Below are 24,270 nucleotides of genomic sequence, written 5' to 3'. Positions count from 1 at the left end.
GTATCTTATACTTGGCCCACAGTACCCAGCAGTGTGAGCAACAAAACACACTAAAGTTGTTGAAAAAAATTATAACCACTAGAAAGTGCCTTAAGTCACTCTGCAGACAGATTTATAACTTAACTAATTTTTCTATTTTAAATTAAAATGACAAGTTCTACAACTGAAAAACAATGGTAGAAAACAGAAATCCTTTGGAAATTAGGCAGTAATGTCTTCTTACAGAGTTTCTGAACCTAAACAGTCTTTTCCCTTAAAAAGGGCTTCTTGCCCTCCAGATCGACTAGATCCACTTAACCTTGAATGAAGGGTCCCAATTTGAGGCTACCAAAAATAGTCCTAATTCTTCTGTATTAAAAGGGTCTTCTGAAAGTGACTTTCAAATGACAAAAACATGTAGTTTCAGGAATTTTCCTGGCTGTTGTCTCTGACTCTGGTTCACTGACTCCTCTTCTCCATCTGTTTAGTGCCTGGCCTGACTTCCTTAGGTGAAGTATAATTACTGTTCATTTTGATAGGAGCACTCAAGAGTTAAAGATTTTAGCCTTAGTTGATACGCTTAAGTGACTAATGCAAATGGAAAGCTGTTATTCCAGGAACTGGAATGTATCACCGTGTGACTCCAGGAGCAATTCAACCTTCGTTCCTGAAGGGGTCTGCAAGCCAAGAGACTGTATGTGAGCCATTGTGTTCCAGGGAGTCATCGCTGGTGCTGCAGATAAAGAACTGTTGATCAACAGATAAACAAGTACTAAGAAAATCACTGCTGGACTGCAGCTGTTGTCCAATTAACCTTTCTTTCCAAACCTCTCACCTACCCTTCTATCCAGTCAACCTTTTAACAAACCCCTCACCCACCCTTTCTTCTCCTTATAAAAAGTTCAGGTTGAAAAGAGATGTTAAGATGGTTTTTGAGGGTACATAAACTGCTGTCATCTCAGACCACCGGCCATCTGAAGAAAGTGCCCACCAAGATTCAATCCTTGTCTCTACTTACTCGTCTGGTAGTGACAGACAGCACAAATGCCAACTGTTGTGGTTTCAATTTGATCAATCACGTTTCCACATATCAACTCTTTTAACCTAAATATTCAGGTTGATTGTTCTGTATTTTAGTTGTAATTCCAGTTTGGTCCTGGGAGAAGGTCTAACCTAAATATTCAATTTCCATTGGCTGGTCCCCATATGGGCCATCTAGCTTTCTAAACCCAGATCATCTGGGCACCTTAACTTCCTCTACTGTCAAACATACAGCCTTACCTACCTTTCTCTAGTTAGTTTTTCATCTTATTAAGATATAGGCACTATCAAGAGAATGGTAACAGCCTAAGTGTCCATCAAATAGGGAACTGGTTAAATAAAACTGGTACATACAAGAAATACTATGTACAGCCCTAGAGAGGAATTAAGCTTTTTTGTGCTGTTTGGGAAACAACTTCAAAATATAGTAAGTGGGGGAAAAAAAGGTCCAGAATTGTGGATATAATGGGCTGTTTTGTGTAAAGGGGTATTTTGTTTGCATGTGTGTACAAATCTCTTGAAGGATCCACAAATACATTAACATTAGTTGTCTATGGGATATGGAACTCAGTGGCTGGGGAACAGAAGATGCCTCATCCTGTGCTCTTGTAGAATCTGATAATATGAATGTACTATTACTTAATACTTAATTATTAAAAAATAATTTTAAAGATTTTGTTTTCTTTTATGTAGGCCAATCTTACTAAGTCTGGATACCATCAGTTGCCACCTTTTCGGAAGTCTTATACTGTAGAGTTTTGCTGCTGGCCCATTCGACCTCTTCTTATCACTGGATCCTTCCCATCCGTTTATAAATGTGATCAAGTTTTTTTTTTTCATTAAAACAAACTAACCCACTTTCAATTCCACATCCTGTTACTGACCTTATTCTTATACCCCTTCACAGCCAGCCAATCTCCTCCCCAAACAATCTGTCCTTGAGGTTTTCGTATCCTAATCTCCTGGACACCTTCTTTCTATATAACCCATTACTACATTCTGCTGTTTTTCTCTCTTAAATATCAACAGAATTCATCCATAACTCTTACTCTCTATTGCCAACAACACCCTAGCTAACATGTTATAGCTAATGTGGTGTCTTTCTAACTAGTCTTACCATAACCACTATTCCCTTCCAATCTGTTCTAAAGTATCTCTTTTTAAAATGCAAATCTAATTTATATAACTACTCCTTGCCCCCCAATCCTTTAAGAGCTAGCTTTGTACTGCTCTAGGATAAAGTCCAAAATCCTTAATAAACAAATGTAAAGGACCTGGCATAAGCATCTTAATGACTATCCTCCGGGTAAAAGAACATACCCATTTCTCTAAAATGTTTTTATAAAGTGGCAAACTTGGATTCCTGAGAGACCTTGCTTGAAGTGAGGGACATACAACTCTTTTAAATATATTTTACAATCTTATCTTTCTGGCTCTGTATCATGAAGTGTTTTCTAAGCTGCAAGCAATGAACCTACTACTGTGGGTTGTGAAATCACTTTTAGAAGGTCACAGCTAGGAACTTTTAAAAAATAAAATAGAATATACAGACTACATAATAAAGGTCAATACTGTTATATGAAACTTTTTCCATTTTTATAGACTGAAGCATGGGTAAATGTATTTTTTATTTTGAGTTTCAAAAAATGTTTGAAAGTCTTAGCAACTTTTTTGAGAATGTGATACAAAATTTTTCAACTCTAACTAAGAAATTATACTTCAAATTTATTTTCTCAATAGATTTCAGAATTTCAGCCACTTAAAAATGACCCCATTTCATGCTACCTAATCTTAAATGAGGTCTGACAATTTACCTAATAGTGTTGCAACAGCAAAATTTAACTGAATTCTTGTACCACACACCTTCATCAGAACTCTGTGGCTCAAACCCCAAAGGCTTTGTGGTTTCTGGCAGCAATGATATTAGCTCATGACCTGCAACTCAGAGACTGCCTCTGAGGGATTCTTAACCTTCACTGTGGCACAGAAACCTTTGGCAATCTGATGAAAGTTATGGACCCCTTCTTGGATATTGTTTTTGAATGAATACATAAGATTACCAAGGAAATTGGTTATATTGAAATTTAGTTCCACCCCCGACCCTATAAGGATCTGTGGACCCAAAGGTTAAGTATTCATCAACCTAAAGATTACATTGAACTTAAGAACTTAGATCTTTATAAGGAGTCCTAGCTAATTAAAGCATGTTTTAAGGAATAAATAAAAGGCTTCTTGAGCCTTTTGCAGGTCAGTGAGTTGGGTGTTGTCCTACAAACCTAAAGGTCACTGGTTCATTCCCTGGTCACGGTACATGCCTGGGTTTGGGGTGTCTAAGAGGCAACCAATCAGTGTTTCTCTCACACATTGATGTTTCTCTCCCTTTCTTTCTTCCTCCCTTCCCCTATGAATGAATGAATGAATGAATGAATGAATAAATAAATCCAGATAAGGAAACACAGTGGGGGAGGGGAGGGGTATGTGAAAAATGAAGCACCGATAACCTTACCTCCATGTTAGAGAGGGTTCCTTTCCTTTATCTTTTTCTACTCTCACATGCATGTGGATTTCCTGCTAAGACTGACTTTGTTTACTTAAGCAAATCTGTGCCAAGGAAACTTTAAAAATAATTTTTTTAGACTTAAAAAGTAAATCAAGATGTCCGTGTATGAAATCCCAAAATAGTTTACTCACAAATAAAAGTATTTCTTTACTCACAGGTATTGCCTTTGGGATCTCTATTGGCAGCTGGTAGAATATATTATGACAGGCTTCATTATTTGACTGTCCAATATGCAGAATTTTAGAAGAGGTACTGCAAAGGCAGACACATTAATAGCAGATGAAGAACCATCTGACAGTGAGAAAAGACAATGAGTAAGATTGAAACCAGGTACAAGAATTAAAAGCATAAAAGACTTCTCCCAATACCACAAAGAGTCCTACATAATCCAAGACTCTATTACTTCCACAGCATAATTTTGAAACAATAAAACTGGATAAAAATATGCTCAGTAGTCAATATTTCACTGATTTACAGGAGAAGTGAGAATAAAGAGTGTTTTGAAGTTTGAAAAAGGGTCCAGTTAAGAATTAGTCTTAGTGTAAGACACTGTTACCAAAAGTAGCATATTGGAACCAAAAATGTTGTCAAAGGTGTCAAAATTTAGATTTTAGATTTTTAATCCTTCAACTGGAAATTTTCACTTAAGTCTAATTATAGTTGTACTTTCTATAATTAGATCCATTAGATTCTCTGTGATTTTAATACCCCTTCCTCCTTTTTTATCTTTACTTAAGAGTCCTGATTTTTTTGGACATTCTTGCTCCTCCATTACCCTGAGTGGACTACTTATCAGTATCTATGGCTTCAGGGATCTCTTAGCTCTAAATCTACTGATGTTACTTTCTACCTTTTAAAAAGTATCACAGTAAGAGGCAAGAAATCAGGATACAAATGACCAGTGGCAATAATGCAAAATAAAATACATGCACACCATGATGTTGCCAACAGGTTCTGGGAAACTGCAACTTCAAATGAAAGTAGTATAAAAAAAAAACAATTTTACCATAGTCAAATTGATATAAACAAGAATTAAGTTCCTACGGCATATTTTTGGTCACAAAAACATTCCCACACTTCTAAATAAAGACCCAAAACACCTCTAATATTAAACATTGAATAAATGTGAGCTATCCATACATTTAAAAAAGATTAATTAAAACAAGTAAGATCATTCTTTTCCAATCCACTTATTCTGGTTCCAGGTCGAGGGTGGACAGAGCCCATCTCAGCAGTTCAGGACATAAGGAGGGAACCTACCCTGGGCCAGATGCCCTTTCATCACAGGGCACATTCACACTCACTCACACTCACTCAGGCTGGGACAACTGAGACACAGCAATTCATCCAACGTGCACATCTTTGGTTTTGGGAGGAAACTGGAGTACCTGGAGAAAACCACATGGAAGTGAGAAGATTCCAACTCTACACAGACAGTGGCTCCAGCCAGGGATCCTTTTTCCTCCCTCATTAATGATATTATGAAACCACGTTGAAGGAAACAATGTTATTCAAGGACCTGCTGTACCACAATTAACCTTAATTAATAGACAGAAATTAGGACCTTAATGATAAATATACCATATTTTATTTTTATTTGGGAGAAAAAGGTTAGACAGGGAGCCCTGCTAACAAAAGGGAGGAAAAAAAAGGTGTAAGGGGAATGAATCACCAACTGAGAACAGAAGGAAGGACACAGGAACACCAAAAACACACTTTGCTAACTTCAGCATTTTGTTGAGTGGCAGCTCTGTTTATCTTCAAACGACAAAATAGATGTTATATACAGGAGTATTTTTGTCAGTTTAGCAGAACATTGTTGTGTAATATGAAACCTATGATTATATGATGTATGAATTTTTTAGACGATGTACTTCATTATAAAGGAGTCTCATTACCTCAATTAGCACTGTATAAACCACTTAATTCCAATACCCAATATTTTTATTATTTATTTATTTATTTTTACAGATTCACTCTACTAGAAATGGACTCCCAGGTTCCCATGACTGCCTTTGAGCCAAACCTAGTGTATCATATCTACTTTCATTTTTCTACAATTCCTCTGCCACACTGTACAATTACCTTTACTGTGTTAAACTCAATTCTCATAAGATGCACAATTCTACCGCAAAGCCTATTTCTCCATCTATGAGTAGAAATAACAATAAGTACTTTCACAGAATTATTATGAAAATTAAGAACTAGTTTCTGATCTGACCCATAAGGAATTTGTAAGTCACCATTTCACCACAAACATTTTTTTAAAAGCTGAACAAACTGAAAAATCAACTCTTCTTAGATAAGTCAGAAGTGAGGTCAAAATGCAGACTACTGATCCAAAAATTAAAGAGAAAGACAGGTGGATAAAGAAAATCACAACTTACCAGAGCAGAAACCATGAGCAGACCCAGTGCTAGGGTAGGAAAGCTTGAACAGTAATTGATGGACTGCTAGGGGCTCAGAGAGGACAAATCTGAGTTAAAAACTCCAGGGGGACCTTACACTTTTGTAAATTTTATCTCTAAGAGCTTTACCAGGATCTCAGTGAATTCCAGTGAAAAATCCCCTTGTGCTTCCAAAGTCGAGGGAAGAGAAAAGGAACCATTTTGATACATACCAAGAGCATTCTGTTCTAATAAGGCCTGCCCTCATGAGAAACTATTTTACCAGAGCTAGCCAGCTGTGGTTTTATCAGCCCCTAACCTGAGGAAAGGGTTACACTCAAATCCAGCTGGCTCTAGCCTTCTATGTTGGGGGAATGGAAATGTCCAACCCCATTCACCTCTTGCCATTCTGTCCCACCAAAAGGAGGGGGAGTGGTTGTCACACTTAGAAACACTGGGAATTATAAATTAAAACAAACATAAAAATATACCACTCTATACACCTACTGGAAAGGCAAAAAATCCAAAACACTGACAACATCAAATTCTACTTAGGATGTGGGAACAACAGGAACTCTCACTCCCTGCCTTTGGGAATGCAAAATGACACAGCCACTGTGGAAGACAGTTTGGTGGTTTCTTACAGAACTAAACATACTCTTACCAAATATGGTTCAGCAACTGTGTTCTTGCTATATACCCAAAGTAGTTAACAACTTATGTCGACCCAAAAGCCTGCACATGGATGTTTTCAGCAGCTTTGTAATTGTCAAAATGTTCTCTATTAGGTGAATAGATAAATAAACTGTGGTATAGCCAGACAAAGAAATACTATTTGGTGCTAAAAAAGAAATGAGCTATTAAGCCATGAAAACACATGCAGTAAACTCAAGTACATATTACTAAAGGAAATTTAAATGCACATAATTGTACTAAGTCAAAGAGGCCATCTGAAAAAACTACATACTGTATGATTCTATATGACATTCTGATAGAGGCAAAATTATGGAGGCTGTAAAAGGATCATTGGCTGCCAGGGATGAGAGGGAAGAATAAATAGGGAATTTTCAGGGCAGGGAAACTGTTCTATATACTATTATGGTGGAACCATGTCATTATACATTGTCCAAACTCACAGAGTATATACAATACCAAGAGTAAACTGTAATGTAAACTATCAACTTTGGATGATAATGATGTTTCAATGTGGGTTGATTAAAAAAATTCAAGCCCTAACTGGTGTGGCTCAGTAGGCTGGGTGTCGTCCCGCAAACTGAAAGATCGCTGGTTCAATTCCTGCTCAGGGCACATGCCTGGGTTAAGGGCTAGGCCCACAGTTGGGGTATACAAAAGGCAGCCAACTGATGTTTCTCAACCTTTCTTTCTCCCTCCCTTCTCCTTGCTCTAAAAATAAATAAATAAAACCTTTAAGAAATAAAACATTAAAAAATTCAATTATGACCCTATCAAAATCCCAGCTGGCTTATTTACATAAATTGACAACTGATCCTAAAATTCATTTGGAATTACAAAAAACTAAGAGTAGTGGAAACAATGTTGAATAATAAGAACAAAGTTGGGAATTCACACTGTATACAAAACTTACTACAAAGATAGTATAGTGCTAGCATTAAGGATAAATATACAGATCAATGGAACATAACTGAAGTGTCCAGAAATAAACCCTTACGCTAACAGGCAATTGATTTTTGGCAGGAATGCCAACACAATGGGGAAAGAATACCCTCTGCAGAATATGGTGCTGTAAGGACTTCTGGTCAAAATGGCAGCATAGGTAAACATGGCTTGCCTCTTTGTACAACCACATCAAAATTACAAGACTATAGAACCATCACTCAGAACTGTCAGAAATCAAGCTGAATGGAAATCTGTCAACTATGGAATTAAAAGAATCTATATCCATCCAGACTGGTAGGAGGGGCAGAGACACAGAATGGGCTGGTCTCACAACCACATGTGGTGGATAAAAATTCGGGAGGTGTATCTCAGGAGCAAGAAGTCTCAGCCCCATACGAGGCCCCCCAGCCTAAGGTCCCAGTTGTAGGAAGATAAGTCTCAATAACTCTGGCTGCAAAATGAGCAGGGAATGAGTCGGTACAAGAAACTTCTGGAGCCCCAAGCAGTTCCTCTTAAAGAACACACATAAAAACTTACTCAGACTCACTCTTTCTGACCTCTAGCACCAGGTGGCAGCTTGAAAGGCTCCAGTAGCATATAGGGAAGAAAGGAACTATATGGCATCAAGGCGAGTGTAGGAACAGCTTTCTCCCAAATAGAAAGGCAGGCAGAGGCCATTTGTCCCTTTTCTGATCCTTCCCCCATACAGAGCCACAGAGCCAGAGATAGGTGCCATACCTGAGATTCCATCAACCTGGCTAACACAGTTTGTCCCACCCAGGAGATCCCCTCAGACTCCCTCCCACCCAATTTACAGGCCTACCCAAGCTGTAAATAATTAATTTCCATATGAATGGCTGGTCTGGGCTCAAACTTCACAACTCTCTAAATCCTCACCAACAAACAATAGCCAGCATCAGCCATACCTCTTGCTAACTGGCCCCAGGCCCAGTACTAGCAGCAGCCAGCCTAGGTTCACAGCTTGGCTTCACCTGGGAATTTCCAAGCTGAACACAAGTAGCAGCCATCTCAGATTGCTTTACAGCTCAGGCAGGGTGGCCCCAGGCATAGCACTGGTATGAACTAACCTTGGCCTGCACCACCAGGGAAACCCCAGTGTCTGCGCACCTAGTGGACAGTTATAGACCACATCAGAGCACCACCACCTTGTTCCTGCACAGCTTATCCTCCACAGAGGGTAGAGGTTGGTGGTCGGTGGTCAGAGTCAGTCCTAGCAGCTGACGGGCCTGGCTAAATCCTTCCCGTTGACCTGTTAACAGCTATCAAGGCTCAACTACTGGAGGAGGATATACTCAAAACATGTGAAGGGTGCACCCTGAGTACCCAGCTTGGGTGATAGGGGAGGCTGTGCTACTGGACCCCACAATACACCTATTATATTAGGCCATGCTACCAAGAAAGGGAGTCATAGCAGCTCTACCTAATATATAGAAACAAACACAGGGAGGCTGCCAAAATGAGGAGAAAAACATGACCCAAATGAAAGAACAGATCAAAACTCCAAAAAATGAGCTAAACGAAATGGAGGTAGGCAATCTATCAGATGCAGAGTTGAAAACACTGGTTATAAGGATGCTCAAGGAACTTAATGAGGACCTCAACAGCATAAAAAAGATTCCATCAGAAATGAAGGATGTATTAAGTGAAATAATAAACAATTTACAGGGAAACAGTAGAGTGGATGAAGCTGAGAATCAAACTAATGATTTGGAACATAAGGAAGCAAAAAACAACCAATCAGAACAACAAGAAGAATAAAAATTAAAAAAATGAGGCTAGCATAAGCAGCCTCTGGGACAAGTTCAAATGTTCCATCCAACATTTGCATCATAGTGGTCGAGATATAGAAGAGGACAGAACAATAAACTGGAACTCTATTTGAAAAAATAATGAAAGAAAACTAGGAAATACACATGCAAGTCCAGGAAGCACCGAGAATCTCAAACAAGATGGATACAAAGAGACCCACTCCAAGACACATCATAATTAAAATGACGAAGGCTAATGATAAAGAGAGAATCTTAAAAGCAGCAAGAGAAAAGCAGTTAGTTACCTACAGGGGAGTTCCTATAAGACTGTCAGCTGACTTCTCAAAAGGAACTTTGCAGGTTACAAGGGATTGGCAAAAAATATCCAAATCATGAAAAGCAAGGATCTAGAGCCAAGATTACTCTACCCAGCAAAGATATCATTTAGAACTGAAGGGCAGATGAAGAGCTTCCCATAGAAGAAAAAAACTGAAGGAGTCCATCATCACCAAGCCATTATTATAAGAAATGTTAAAGGGACTTATTTAAGAAAAAGAAGATCAAAACTATGAACAATAAAATAGAAAAATATCGCCAATCTATCAATAATTGAATCTACAAAACAAATTAAGCAAACAAGAAGAACAGAGATAGAATCATGGATACAGTGAGTGTTTTGATGGTTGCCAGATGGTTGGATGTGGGGAATGGCTGAGGAGGTGAGGGGATTAAGAAGTAAAAATTGGTAGTTAAAGAACAGCCATGGGAATGTAAAGTATAGTACAGGAAATGAAATAGCCAAAGAATTTATAGGCATGACCCATGGAATGAATAATGGTGTGGGAATTGCCTGAGAGTGTGGGGCACTGGGTGGAGGGGGCCAAAGGTGGAAAAAATGGGACAACTGTAATAGCATAATCAATAAAATACAATCGAAAGCTATTTTAACAAAGAAAAAAACAAATGGTGCTGTAACAACAGGATAGGCACACACAAAAGATTAAATTTGAGGCTTCCCACAGTATACACAAAAATTAACTCCAAATGGATCATATACCTAACTGTACAAGCTAAAAATAACTTAGAAACAAAATAGGAGTAAATCTGTGTGTGATCTTAGGCAAAACTTAGACTCTACACCAAAAGCTAAAGCAGCAAAAAGAGGATGTAAGGGCAATCTGGCTGTGATATTTTCAACTCTTTGATTGCTAGGGTTGATTTGGCAGATATGGCTAGCTAGGCAGGTGTCCCCTTCTCTCATTGCTCTCTCTGCATCCCTCCCAATACTGTGCACTCAGTCAAAGAGGATGATCTTCCTGCCTAGAGGAGAGGACCAGTCTTCAGTGAAGGATGTACTAGTAGTTGTGTTCCCCTGCTAGAACCTCCAAACAAGCTCTCAAGGTACATTTGTAGGGGAATGTATGGTAGTTAAGGTTCCAAGACTCCAGACATATCCAGATGAGACGAGGCACATGTCAGTATGCCTTTCTTTAAAATAAAAAATAAAGTGACAGAAAAAAATAAATTGGATTTTATCAGAATTAATAACTTCTGTGCTTCAAATAATAGCACCAAGAAAAAGACAACTGACAAGATAGTAGAAAACTTTTGCAAATCATGAATCTGACAAGGGACTAGAATATATAAAGAACTCTTACAGCTCAACAATAGACAACCTGATTAAAAATGGGCAAAGGATCTGAATATACTTCTCCAAAGAAGATACATAAATGGCCAAGAAGCTCATGAAAAGATGCTGAAAATTATTAGCCTTTAGTGAAATGCCGTCAAAATCACAATGAGATACTTTATAGTCATTAGGATGGTTATAATAAAAAAAAAAAAGATGGTAAGTTTTGGTAGCAACATGCAGAAACTGGAACCCTTGAGCTCTGCTGGTGGGTATGTAAAATGGTACAAGTGCTTTAGAAACAGTTTGGTACACCCTCAGAAGGTTAAACATAGAATTATATGACACAGCAATTCCACTAGTAGGTATATAAACCAAGAAAAATAAAAATACATCTGTATAAAAACTTGTATACAAATGTTCATAGCAGCATTCATAAGAGCCAAAAAGCATAAACTCTATGTTCACCAACTGATGAATGGCTAAATAAAATGAGGCAGATCCATACGACAGCATATTTCACAAAAAAAAAAAAAAAAAAAAAAGGAATTAAGTCCTGATAGATGCTACGACATAGACGAATCTTGAAAATGTTATGCTAAGGGAAAGAGGCCAGCCACAAAAAACACATATTAATATACATGTTGGGATGAATTTCTCATTGGGGAAATGCAAATTAAAACCACAATAAAATACTTCTACACACTTAACAAAATGTCTAAAATAAGACTAATAGTATCGGGTGCTGGTAAGGATGTAGTGCAAATAAAACTCACACACATTGCTGATAGAAGTGTTAACTGGTGAAACCACTTTGGAAACCTATTTGGCAACTTATTTTGAAATGCATCAAAAAAGAGAATGGACTGATAGAAAGGTGTCTATGTGTTAAAACAAATATGGCAAAAATGTTAACTGTAGAACCTAAGTGGTGGGAATATGGGTATCCAAACAATTCTGTCAACTTCCCTGTATTTTTGCAAATTACTGTCATAAAATGTTGTAGGAAAAACTAAATATATACCTGCTATTGAATACTGTACAGCAATGAAAAAATATGAACTATCACATACATATAAGAACACAAATGAATTTCACTATGCTGAACAAATTATTCTATTTAACTTCAAAGTTAGGCAAAACAGAACCATGGTTATAAGAAGTCAAAATAGTGGTTACCTTTGGGGAAAAGGTACTGACTGTTGGATGGGGTAGGAGGGAGTCTTTTGGTGGCATGGAAATAAGTTATGTCTTGATAGGGGTTCTACTATGTAGAAGTTTCATTAGGCTATATAGTTAAGATAGTTACGCTTCAAAGATATACTGTTTATTGCATACAAACAATAAAAAGGTTTACACGCACATATACGGGGTTGGCAAAAGGTTTACAGTTGTGGGTCCGCAAAACAGTTTATTCTTGTATTATTATTTATTATAGTATTTACTTGTATTACAACTGTAAACCTGCTTTGCCCACCCCTGCATATTACACTTTAACTGTCTGAGATTATGTAACTCCCTCTAAATTCATGCTCACAACCTTCTCATTATTCTTTTGGCTCTGAGCTCCCCAACTCATAGTTTAATAAGGACAGCTTTTTTGTTTTTAGTCATTTTTCACACTGATGTTCACATAAACTTCATTTGAAGTTTTCAGAACCTAAAAAGTAAATCTGTGAGTCACTGTCTTACCACAACTTGATCCCCCAACTTCAAAGTCTACATCAAACAATGTAATACTTGATTAAATACTATTTTAAACTAAACTAAAAAATGCTTTGTGTATATACATTAATCTTGTCCCCTTAGCGAAAATGGCAGCTCCTCATGGATGAAAGGTTCATTTCTTCTTTCCCCTTGGTGCCTAACACATACTTCCTGATGACAGAAAATAGGTTACCAGGTGTCCTGTTTTTTAACCTTAGAGCCTTGGTACTCAGTTCATGGTAAACTGCTTCTCTTATGCCCCACAAATAATATAATTTAATGATACAAAATTATAATTTTAAATAGTTGGGTCAGTTACAAAGTTCTCACTCTTCTTAAAGCCATTCCACTTCATAAGAAATTCAGAAAATTTTAATAAATTCAGAAACAAACATATCTGGACAATTGGTTTCTTTTCCACACTTTCAGATCCCTTAGTTACCTTACCGTATGTTCTCTGGGTTAAGTAACAAGATAATTACTCAGATGGCCCCTGGGAGCACACTCAAGGTTGACTATTTAATTAAAAGATAGGTATACGATGAGGTCTGTCCAGAAGGTATCTAGCCATGTAATACGAAAAAGAGAGACATTTATCAAAGAAGATACAAGAAACATTGCATACAGTATGATGATATCTCAAATCCTTCAAAGTAGGCACCTTGGGACCTCACATAGTTCTTCCAGTCACCATCAGCTGCCCTGTCATGTTTTCCTGAGTCTCATCAATGGTCTGAAATCTCTTGCCTTTCAAAGGTGACTTTAGTTTTGGGAAGAGCCAGAAGTCCCATGGCACCAAACTGGGGCTATAGAAAGGGTGAGTCACCTGGGTGATTTGATGTTTCACCAAAAAACTGTACAAGATGTGAGGCATAAGGAGGTGTGCTGTTGTGATGAAGCTGCCAATCATCAGTTGCCCATAGCTGTGACCTTCTGAATCATCCGAATAGTTTCCACAGAGGAATGTTTAAGCTTAATGAAAATCTGATGCAGATTCATTGCTCTACTCACTCAGTCATTTTGAATGCCACAGGCACAGAGTATACCTGTTCACTCAATGGCATCTACAGCACCCACTGACTAGTACAGTGAAGTTGTCATTGTTCATGAACATGCATTCCAGGCCACTCTCCTTGGCTGCCAGGTAACACTGATGTCATGCAAACCTTTCTCTTCATATTAACAATGGCTGGACTTTTTTTCTGGACAGACCTCATAAGTACATTCACATTCAATTGAACTCAAAGTATTCTTTTCTTTTATATATTGATTTTTTTAGAAAGAGAGGAAGAGGAAGAAGAAGAGATAAACACTGATTTGTTTTCCACTAATTTATGCATTCATTGGTTGATTCTTGTATGTGCCTTCACCAAAGATGGGATATTTTGCGTATTGGGATGTTGCTCTAACCAACTGAGCTACCTGGCCAGGGGAGGTTATTCTTAATTAGTTAAAATAAAGGAACTCTAAGACTTCGAAAGTAACATACCATAAAGCCAAACTGAACGTCAAAATCAAAAGGGCAGGCAGCTTCTCCAAGAGCAGAAAATATATTTAGTTCTCCCTTATCACTTTACTTCTTGATTGCACGTAACATATCTTCTGTCATTAAAAACACACACTTTGGCTGTCTACTACCAGCTTTTCCTTATATCTTTCACTCGTTTTCTACTTCCTGTGTCTTTAGGATCTTTACCATCTCACTCTTAATTTAATTTTTATCACAATTGCAAAAATCCTGAATTCAGAGCTTGTTAGCATTATCATAAGTGTTTGTTAAATTCACTATTAGACTTCTGGCCAAGACAGAGGCATAGGTAGATATGCTTTCCTTCCTTGTACAACCAAAAGAGGGATAACAACCAATTTAAAAACAAACAAACAAAAAAACCCCACCCAGAACTGCCAGAAAATCGAACTGTGTGGAAGGAAGTCAGATCACCAAGGAGATAAAGAAAAACATTCATCCAGACTTGTAGAACGGGTGGAGACAGGTAGCCAGGGCAGAGAGGACACATAGCAAGACTGCGGCTGGCAGACTGGGTGGTATCACATTTGCCTGTGGACAAAATGGATAAAAACTGGGAGGAACAAATGGAGAGTGAGCAATCCCAGCCCAGGACAGACTGCACAACCCGGGGTTCCAGTGCTGGGCAAATAAAGCCTCCTAACCCCAGCTGCAAAAACAACTGCGGATTACAGCAGTGGACGAAACTGCCAGTCTCTCAGGAGAGTCTGTTTGAGGGGGTCAGGGAGCCCTAGAATGTACACAAATCAAACCATTATGGAATGAGCACCAGGGAAGCTCCTGGAAGGGCATCATGCACTTGCAGGAAGTGGGGGAAGTGACTTAAAGCGGGGTGAAAGCCAAGCAAGCAGCATTGTTCCTTCTCTGACCCCTCCCCCACTAACAACGTAAGAAGTGTATACAAATTGAGGAGACAAAGAAATATGGCCCAGCTGAAAAAACAGATTAAAACTCCAGAAAAAGAACTAAGCAATAAGGAGATGGCCAGCCTATCAGATGCAGAGTTCAAAACACTGGTAATCAGGATGCTCACAGGAATGACTGAGTACAGCCACAAAAGAAAGAAGTGAAGGCTATACAAACTGAAATAAAGAAAAATACACAAGGAACCAACAATGAAGGGAAGGAAACTGGGACTCAAACCAACAATTTGGAACAAAAGGAAAAAATAAACATTTAACTGGAACAAAAAGAAGAAAAAAGAATTCAAAAAAATGAGGAGAGGCTGAGGAACTTCTGGGACAACTTTAAATGTACAAATGTCTGAATCATAGGGGTGCCAAAAGAAGAAGAGGAAGAGCAAGAAATTGAAAACTTATTTGAAAAAATAATGAAAGAAAATTTCCCCAATATGGTGAAGGAAATAGATATACAAGTCCAGGAATCTCAGAGAGTCCCAAACAAGTTGTACCCAGAGAGGGCCACACCAAGACACATCATCATTAAAACGCCAAAGGTTAAAGATAAGAGAGAATCTTAAAAGCAGCAAGAGAAAAGAAGAAAGTTACCTACAAAGGAGTTCCCATAAGACTATCAGCTGATTTCTCAAAAGAAACCTTGCAGGCAAGAAGGGGCTGGAAAGAAGTATTTAAAGTCATGAAAATCAAAGACCTATACCCAAAGATAACTCTATCCAACAAAGCTATCATTTAGAATGGAAGGACAAGTAAAGTGCTTCCCAGACAAAGTAAATTTAAAGGAGTTCATCATCACCAAGCTCTTATTATATGAAAGATAGAAGGGACTAATCTAAGAAAAAGAAGATCAAAGCTATGGTAAGTAAAATGACAACAAACTTACAACTGTCAACAACTGAACATAAAAAACAAACAAATAAATAAATAAACTAGGCAAACAATTAGAACACGAACAGAATCACAGAAATGGAGACAACCTGGAGGGTAATCAGCAGGAAGGGGAAAGGGGGAGAATGGGAGAAAAGGTACAGGGAATAAGCAGCATAATTGGTAGGTACAAAATAGACAGGGGGAGGTTAAGAATAGTATGGAAAACGGAGAAGCCAAAGAACTCACATGTACAACCTGTGGACATGAACTAAGGGGGCAGGAGGATTGCTGGAGGGAATGGGGGCACTGGGCTGAGGAGGGCAGAGGAGGAAAAAAAATGGGACAACTATAAGAGCATAGTCAAATATACTTAACAAATTCATTATTAAAAGTTACCGGTAAGGAATCAACTTCTAGAAATTTGTTAGAGCCTATTTTTTAAATAATCTACTTGAATAAATGATAGAAATAACTTTTTGTTTGAAGGAAGATAATACACAGAATGTAATTATAGTCAAAAAGGGCCTGAGGCAAGATAATAGAGTAACAGAACATTTAACTCCAATTGTATTTACAATCATCCTCTTTTCACTCCCCTCCTCCTTTCCATATTTTAATTTGGCAGAGATATAATAAAGACAGAAATCAGAAAGAAGGGATGCAAGTTGAATTAAAAAAAAAAGTCACGGAGAACTTATAGCAGCCATTCTGTGACAATTTTACTGTTTTGAAGAAACCAAATAAAATTAAGATCTTTAAAAAAAGGATCCATTCTAAAGTATTATATTAAGATTGCAAAAGACCTGAATTTTACAATAACATGTAACAGTTTCTAGAAAGTATTAATTAAAAAATATTTTAAGAAAGTCAAGTTTTTGGATCTTATGTTCCAAGTAACTCATTACCCCATCTTCTCAAGTTACCCTATAATTAGCTTCTAGAATTAAGGTGACACAGACTGCCCTAGCCTTAAAGGTGCATACATTCTTAATGGCAAAGAATCAGCCTTAATTAAAGGATGTCTGGAGTGGGAGATTGGGTGTAAACAAACAAAACCCCTGCAACAAAAATTATGAGTAAATAAGCAAATAAATAATCTTTGCTTAAAAAAAGAAAAAAAAGAAAAAAGAAAAAGGCCAGGCAAGCTGAACTACATAGAATGCAAACCAAACTCAAATGAAAAAGGTGTAGAAAGATTAACTTTCTCAAACCTCATGCACTTTATAATTTAGAAGCGACAGGACAAAACTGAATCCAGTCAGATAAAAATAGTTAATGTGGGAGAGAAAAATAGCAGAACTCTTTAAAGTACAAAGGCCAAACATTAAAGCACATGATTCTGGGAACAATTTATACAGAAGCAAACAAGCATAAAACTTTACACTTAAAGAAAAACAATAATTGACTTTTTCACTTACTCAAGTATTTGAGTACCTGCTATGTGAAAAGCATAGTTCTAGCAATGCAAAAATGAATCATCAGACTTGGATTTCAGTAGAAGAAATGTACCACTGTTATAATTAAAATCAAATAGGAAGGATAAAGGAAGTATCCTAAGAATGGTAAATGAACCTGTAAAGGAGTTCAGATTAAGAAGTTATTCATGTTAGGGGAGATCAAAAAGATTCATCGCATACGAGCTAGACTTTGAAAACTAGGATTTACATTGGAAATTAAGAGACAAGCATCCTGGACATGGGAACAGAATGAGTGAAGGCAGTGGATAGAAAGCAGAAGGCATATAAAGATTACAGCAAACAGTTCAGTCTCACTACAGTCAGACTCAAAAAGATGAAAAGAATATAAAAAGCCAGATTATGACTTTGACAGAGATCTAAAACAGAGATCTTCAATGATGAGTCATGAAGAATCATTACAGATTAAGAGGCAAGGGATCTGATCTGGATAGAATTTGTCTAGCAGCAAGGAATGAAATAAATGGGGAGAAGTCAGTTAGGTTACTGTGAGAGGTAATGAGGACCTCAATTACGGTGGTGACAGTGTAAGATGGAGATGGCACAGTTCTAAGTTAGTCACTGGGTGTCTACAATGTGTGAGGTACCACTCCACTCTACTTAGAAAATTTAAAATCTTAAATCATTCTAATTTTTAAGGAAACTGTAATCTGAAGAAATAATAATTGTTATAAGGTACTATGTGATTTCCAAATAAATAATACCAATAAAATCAGGAGTGAGAGGGGAAAAAATGGTCAGGGAAGACTTTATTAAAGAGGTTGGAGTTATTCTGAACCTCAATGAAAAGGCAGAACTTCAAGAGGGGAAGGATAAAACGTCATACATAGGGCATTTTTTAAAAGTTAAATAATTTATTCATTAAGACTAAGATATGTTAAATATATCTTGAGTGCTGAGCTACCATTTCCACCAAAGTGATAAACAAAATGCTAAAACATAAAAAATCTTCAATTACTTGAATTCGACTTCATAAAGGTATCAGAAAAACAAGATATTAATATATTACAGCTCTGAATGCTTAAAACAATAAGCACTTTATTATATTATAGTCTAGATTTTTTAAAGGAGGGGGTTACTTTTAATGAGTTCTATTGGAGACGAAGCCTTTTTTTAAAAAAGTTATCCTGAAGAAAGCTTTATTCAGCCAGTTTGAAATATCCAAAATGTTATTTGTTACTTGTGAAAGAAGCTCCTCAAAATACATGACCTAATAAACTCTCTTCATATTTTATGTGTAAATGATAACCAGAATTTGAATTCAGATCCATCAGACTCTAAAACCAGAGCTACATTTACATTCACCGCTATATTCACAATAATTGATTTTATTTGATTTAAAAATCTCAAATGTATTTAAAAAAATTTTTTTATTCTCACCTGAGGACATCTTTTTACTCATTGCTTCTAGAGAGAGAATAAGGGAGAGAGAATCAATGTGAGGAAGAAACATTGATTGGGTGTCTCCCTTCCCCACCCTGACTAGGGATCATTGTCCAACAACCTTTTGGTTTTCAGGACCATGATGCTTGATTGAGCTACCTGACCAAGGCAGTGTTAGGCTCTTTTAATAGAATGCCACTCCTGAGTTAACATATGACAAAGAAGGTCTTAGAGTAACAGTGGTACCCCAACGAGCTCACATCTTTGGGCCCTGGGCTACCTACCAGGTTTTTTCCTCTTAAAGACCTTCATTCCCTACTCTTCCATGACTTAACCACTCTCTCACCACCCTGGATGGGCCGATTTCCTTTGTACTAAACACACAGGAAGGAGAGAATAGAGAGCATGTCAAATTTCTTTGTTTTTACCTTCTAATTCAAGAAAAGCTGTAACTTCTTCCCTCCTATTTTTAAGAACAAGGATTCAAGTACTTTCTCATAAAATAAACGTCTTGTTATGGTATACAGGGCGAAGAAAAGCCCTATGCTATTTTATCTATAATTATTTTAAACCAATTCTTATATTTAATATTGAGATTTGATTTTTTAGAATTGATTCCTTAAAAATGATACATAATAAAAGGAAAAAGTCACTACAAATATACATAATTCTTATAAGACATTCAAATGCACATGACTCAAAATAAACACATTAATTCATTTGAAAGAAATACATTCATTCAACCAATAATTGAGTGCCTAATGTTTGCCAGGTACTGTTCTAGGTAACTGTAAAATAATTTTTTATAAAATCCCCTTTCCTCAGGAAGCTTACCACTTAGTGGGAGGAGACAGATAGTAAATAAACAATAAACAAACATAAGTAAAGATAGTGTATTAGAAAGTGGTAAGTGCTATGGGGACAAAACAGAACAGAATAGGGAAGAATTCCAGAATGTTGTGGCAGGTTCCAAGTTTAAATACGGTGGTCAGAGAAGTTTTAAATGTTCTTTGAGTAAAGACTTAAAGGAGGTGAGGGAGTTAGGCATGGGATATCTGGGGTAAGAGCACTCCAGGCACAGAAACCAGGGCAAAGGTCCTGGAATATCCTAGGAACTAGGAAAGCAGAAAAGCATGGGGAAGAGCAGTACAGGTGTCAAGAGGGGTATGTGTGGGGTAGAGGGTATAGATTATATAGGGTTTATGAGACACTGTAAGGAATTTGGCTTTTATGTTGAACGAAATGGGGATCCACAGAAGGTTGAGCAGGGTGTCATGCATGACGTGCTTTACTAGAATCACTCTGGCTGCTGAGTTAAGAACAGACTACTGGGAAGGCAAAAGAGACCAGTTTAGGAGGCTAACTAAAGAAACCCAGGAGAGAAAGTACTTCCTATAAATTTTGACTGTAATGGTGCAGTGCTTACTTTTAAGCTAAATAAAAAATCTGTCAGATCCTGCTAACAGGAAATAACTGGAACTTATAAAAAAACTTACTATATTGGGTTCTTGGCATATATTTACATTGTGCAACACAAACACAAAATTCTCTTAACTACTCACTACAGAAAAATTCCAAAGTGTTCCTTTATAATCAGCTGTTTCCTTCACGGAAAAAAAATTTTTTGAATCTTATTGCAGCAAAGACTATTCTTTAAAGAAATTAGCCAATCTTTTGTAACTCTGTTAATTATATACTATTTAAGGAAAAAAATAAGTTACTTCTGTCCACTGAAAATATAAATCATTTACCTTGGATTGGTGTTTCTCAGGTCGCCTAAATAAATCATTCCTAAGAATCTTATTTCCTTCAGGGGAGACAACTTTTTTTCTAACCAAGTTTCTCTTTTTATGCTCCCATTTTTCAAAGAAATTATTTCCTTTCAACTGCCACAAAATTTGCATACGAGCATCTGGGCTATTCATTTCAAGAACAACCACAAAAATCTTCTACTGTCACAAATAATATGTTTCAAAAAAATGTTCCTCCGTGATACAAAAAAAAAAAAAAAAAGAAAGAAATCCTCTCATTATTATCTAGTCCTCCTGGAAAAGGCAAATACAATTCTCAACACTATGTTATCATAAGGATAAGAGAAAAAGGGTAATAAGTCAAAGATACTTGATTTGCCTGGAACGGAGCTAGGGAACATGAAAGATTCTGAAATAAAAATTCATACCTCTACAAAAATTTGCTCCTGTAACTCAAATAAGCATATACATAGTCTTACATATTTTGACAGAAACAAAAAGTAAAATATAAATAATTTATTCGCTTTAAAGATTCAGAAAGACATCCAGATTTAGCTTGGATTTTTTTAAAGAGACTTCCCCTGTGACATTCTTTGGAAGAAACGGGTGTAAACTTACAAAACATAACACTGAATTCATTAATTCATTCAATATTTAAGTACTTTTTTTGTGCCAGAAATTGCACAAAGCATCAGGGACATATATCATGTTCTCAAGGCTCATAGTCTTCCTTTATCCCAGTTACTGAGTATCTACTCTGAGCCAGATGCTGGGGGATACAAGACCAAACAGGAGACAGAAACAGGGTCCCTACTTGCATGCAGTTTACACTGTGGGAGGAGGGAAATGCCTCAAGGATGAGACATACATCTAACTAAACAAAGATATTAACACTCAAGTGTTCTATGTGCTGTTTATGGAAATGTAGAGGGTACAGGGGGGCACAAACAAGGGACTGATGGATTCAGGATGGGAGGGAAGGGAATGAGGTGACAGGAGAGCTGAGTCCTCAAAGAGGATTATATCTTCACCTGGCCGACCTTGGGGGAAGGGCTCCAAGCTGAAGGAGCAGCTGGAGCAAAGACAGAGAGGTATGAACAGGCTGGCGTACGTGGTAAACCTGGAATACAGAACTGAGATAAGTCATGGAGGCTTCTGTGTGTCAAAATTAAGATTAGACTTTACTGGTATTTATGAAAGGCCCCTGAAGGGTTTTATTCAGAAAACCAGCTTGCGTGATCAGGTTTTTCTGGTGTCATGAGACACTGGTTTACACAGGAATGAGAAAAGAATAACACTAGATAATGATGTCACCATGAAACAACAAAGGAGACTGCCCAATTAGAAAACTGAACCCCTTCAGGAAAAAAAATGAAGCCACTTAACTATGCAAGCCCTTCTGGAAAGAAAGTTTTTAACCAACATCATTTAAAACTGAAGAAGTAGAGGAAAGGTTTGTGTACATTATGGATTATAACATCCACATTTCTTGAGTTTTCTCAAGAGGGCTTAGCTCCATATTAATTGTGTAAACACATCTGGGAATGCTGATTGCTGTACAAAAAGCAATGAAACTTACTCAGGAAAAACTCTGATACAAAGGGAGAAACACGAGTAACAGAAGGTATTTCTTAAGTCAGGCTTATAGGTTTCCAAAGTTCAAGACAATCAAGTTTTATTAAGTCAGAGCGTTTAAAAGGTGTGTCATGGGGTGGAGTAAAGAAGGAGGGGTTTAAAAACTGATATATAAATATATAAACAAGTAACTCTTTTTTAAAACTAACTCTTGACATGATGGAACTAAAATCACCACTTTAAGATCTCCTAAGTAGAAAAACTGAACACCTGCCACGTTCACTTAATACAAACAGGGAAGGGGGAGAGGTGGGAGGTAGGAGGATGATCACACATGAAAATATAAATGGGGTGGGGGCAACCACCCATCCAGAACGCATAATCCAGCTGGTTGTGAGATAAGAAAATCATCCAAACCTTACAGCTCAGACTCCACGATTCAGACAGAAAGGCAGGAAAATGTCACTCCCAACTCCACTAGCGAAGCACCAGCCGCTGGCCATGAGGATATGACCACATACTCAGATCCCAGAACTCAAGGACGGAGTACCATCCCCACACCGTGTTTAAGAGGTGAAGGATGCCCCCAATTCTGGGAGTGGGGAAGCACTCACCCTCAGGTCCAGCCCTAAGGGGGTCAACGCCCCCCCGGCCACCCCGCAGGCCAGGCCTTGCAGAGGCCAGGGATAGTGACAGCCTCGAAGCCCCCTCAATCTCGGCCGGAGTGCCTCTACTAGCACCCCGTCTTCTCCAACATACACCCTCCCCTACCTGATATGGCGGCGGAGGCTCCTGATCCGGCTCCGTCCCCTCGCCAAAACTAGCCCGGTCGGACTGAGACTCGTGAAGCAGGGAGATGTCATCCGAAGTGGGGGATTTGAGGCAGTTCCCCATCTTCCAGGGCTAGGGTGTGTGATCTGCGGGGTAGGGGGAGAAAGCAGTGGCGGGGTCTTTCGTAAGCTCCGCGGTCAGCCTCGGTCAGCGAGGTGGGGTCGGGCGGCAGGCCGGGGCTCAGGCGGCGGCGGCTCCCCCGCCCCCGGGCGCCGCCGAAGGGCCGCTCATGCCAGCCCCCGGGGGTGGGGGCTCAAGGCTGGGCCGCGGGCTCCGCCGGGGTCGCGGCAGTAGCCTCCAGCCAGGCGGCGAGGTGGTGGGGGGGGCGGGCGGGGAGACGAAACACTTCCCCACCCCGCCCCCCCGCGGGGCGGCGGCGGCCACGGAGCTGCTGGGTCTAATCCAGGTCAGGAGGGGGGGGGCGCGGCCGTCGCGGCTGCTTCAGCTGCTGCCTCAGCTGCTGCCGCCCTTGCAGACGCCGGAGCCGCGGCCGCGGGCCTCATCCTACTCCGCCTCAAAGCGGCGGCGGCGGCCAAAACGAGGCCAGCTGCGGCTCCGCGTCATGCCGCCGTGCGTGCTTTGGTCCCGCCCCCGGCGCCGGGAGGCGTGAGCAGCTCAGGCTGCGCCCCCCGCCCCCACCCACCCCCCACCACGCCTCGGTCAGCTGCTCCAGGGGCTACGTCTGTTTCTGCTTAGTCTGTTGGTTCGGTACCTGCCTCCGAAACCTCTCTAAAGTTTCTGGTGCTTCCCCTCAGCCACTTCTCTCTCCCCGGTTGTGTCAGCTCTTGCTTCTGCACTGCTCTGACAGTCTTCTTACAATCTTCTGCCAAGAGATCTATTTATAAACCTACATCTGAATGTATCACTCCCATGGTTAAAGTATTAAATGGCTTCCCTTTTATCCCTTAAAGATAAAGTCTAAGCTCGCTAATGAACCTTCGCAGTCTATCCAGTCACTTCCTTATCCTACTACATCACAGCCAGAGAGATTCTTCCTCCAGTTGTGTATGTTAGATTGTTCTGTTTTTTCAAGTTCCCACCACCACAGCCCAAGCCACCAGCATTTCTCATCCACACTCTTGAGCCACTCAAAACCGTTCTCTCTGCATTCACCCTTGCCCGGTCAGAAGGAGACCGTGAACAATTGACTTATCTTTTTGAATTGTAAGTCTGATCATGCAGTTCTGTTTAAAACTTTCAATATCTTCCCAATATTGTTATGACTAAGT

The 24,270-nt window shown here is 38.8% G+C and overlaps 1 protein-coding gene across 1 annotated transcript in view; it reads right to left on the bottom strand.

The window, feature by feature from the left end:
- RNF11 (ring finger protein 11) overlaps positions 1-23,385 on the bottom strand; it is a 56,004-nt gene extending 32,619 nt beyond the window's left edge. The window contains exon 1 of the mRNA XM_054572882.1: positions 22,982-23,385. Coding sequence (XP_054428857.1) covers positions 22,982-23,104 — 123 coding nt within the window. The 5' untranslated portion in view covers positions 23,105-23,385. The remainder of the gene's footprint in view (positions 1-22,981) is intronic.
- Between the last annotated feature and the right edge of the window lie 885 nt (positions 23,386-24,270).

Source organism: Pteronotus mesoamericanus, unplaced genomic scaffold (assembly GCF_021234165.1).
Source record: "Pteronotus mesoamericanus isolate MK-2021 breed Mesoamerican mustached bat unplaced genomic scaffold, CSHL_Meso_final contig_105, whole genome shotgun sequence".
NCBI classification, from domain to species: domain Eukaryota; kingdom Metazoa; phylum Chordata; class Mammalia; order Chiroptera; family Mormoopidae; genus Pteronotus; species Pteronotus mesoamericanus.
This window is presented reverse-complemented; position numbering and strand designations above follow the sequence as displayed.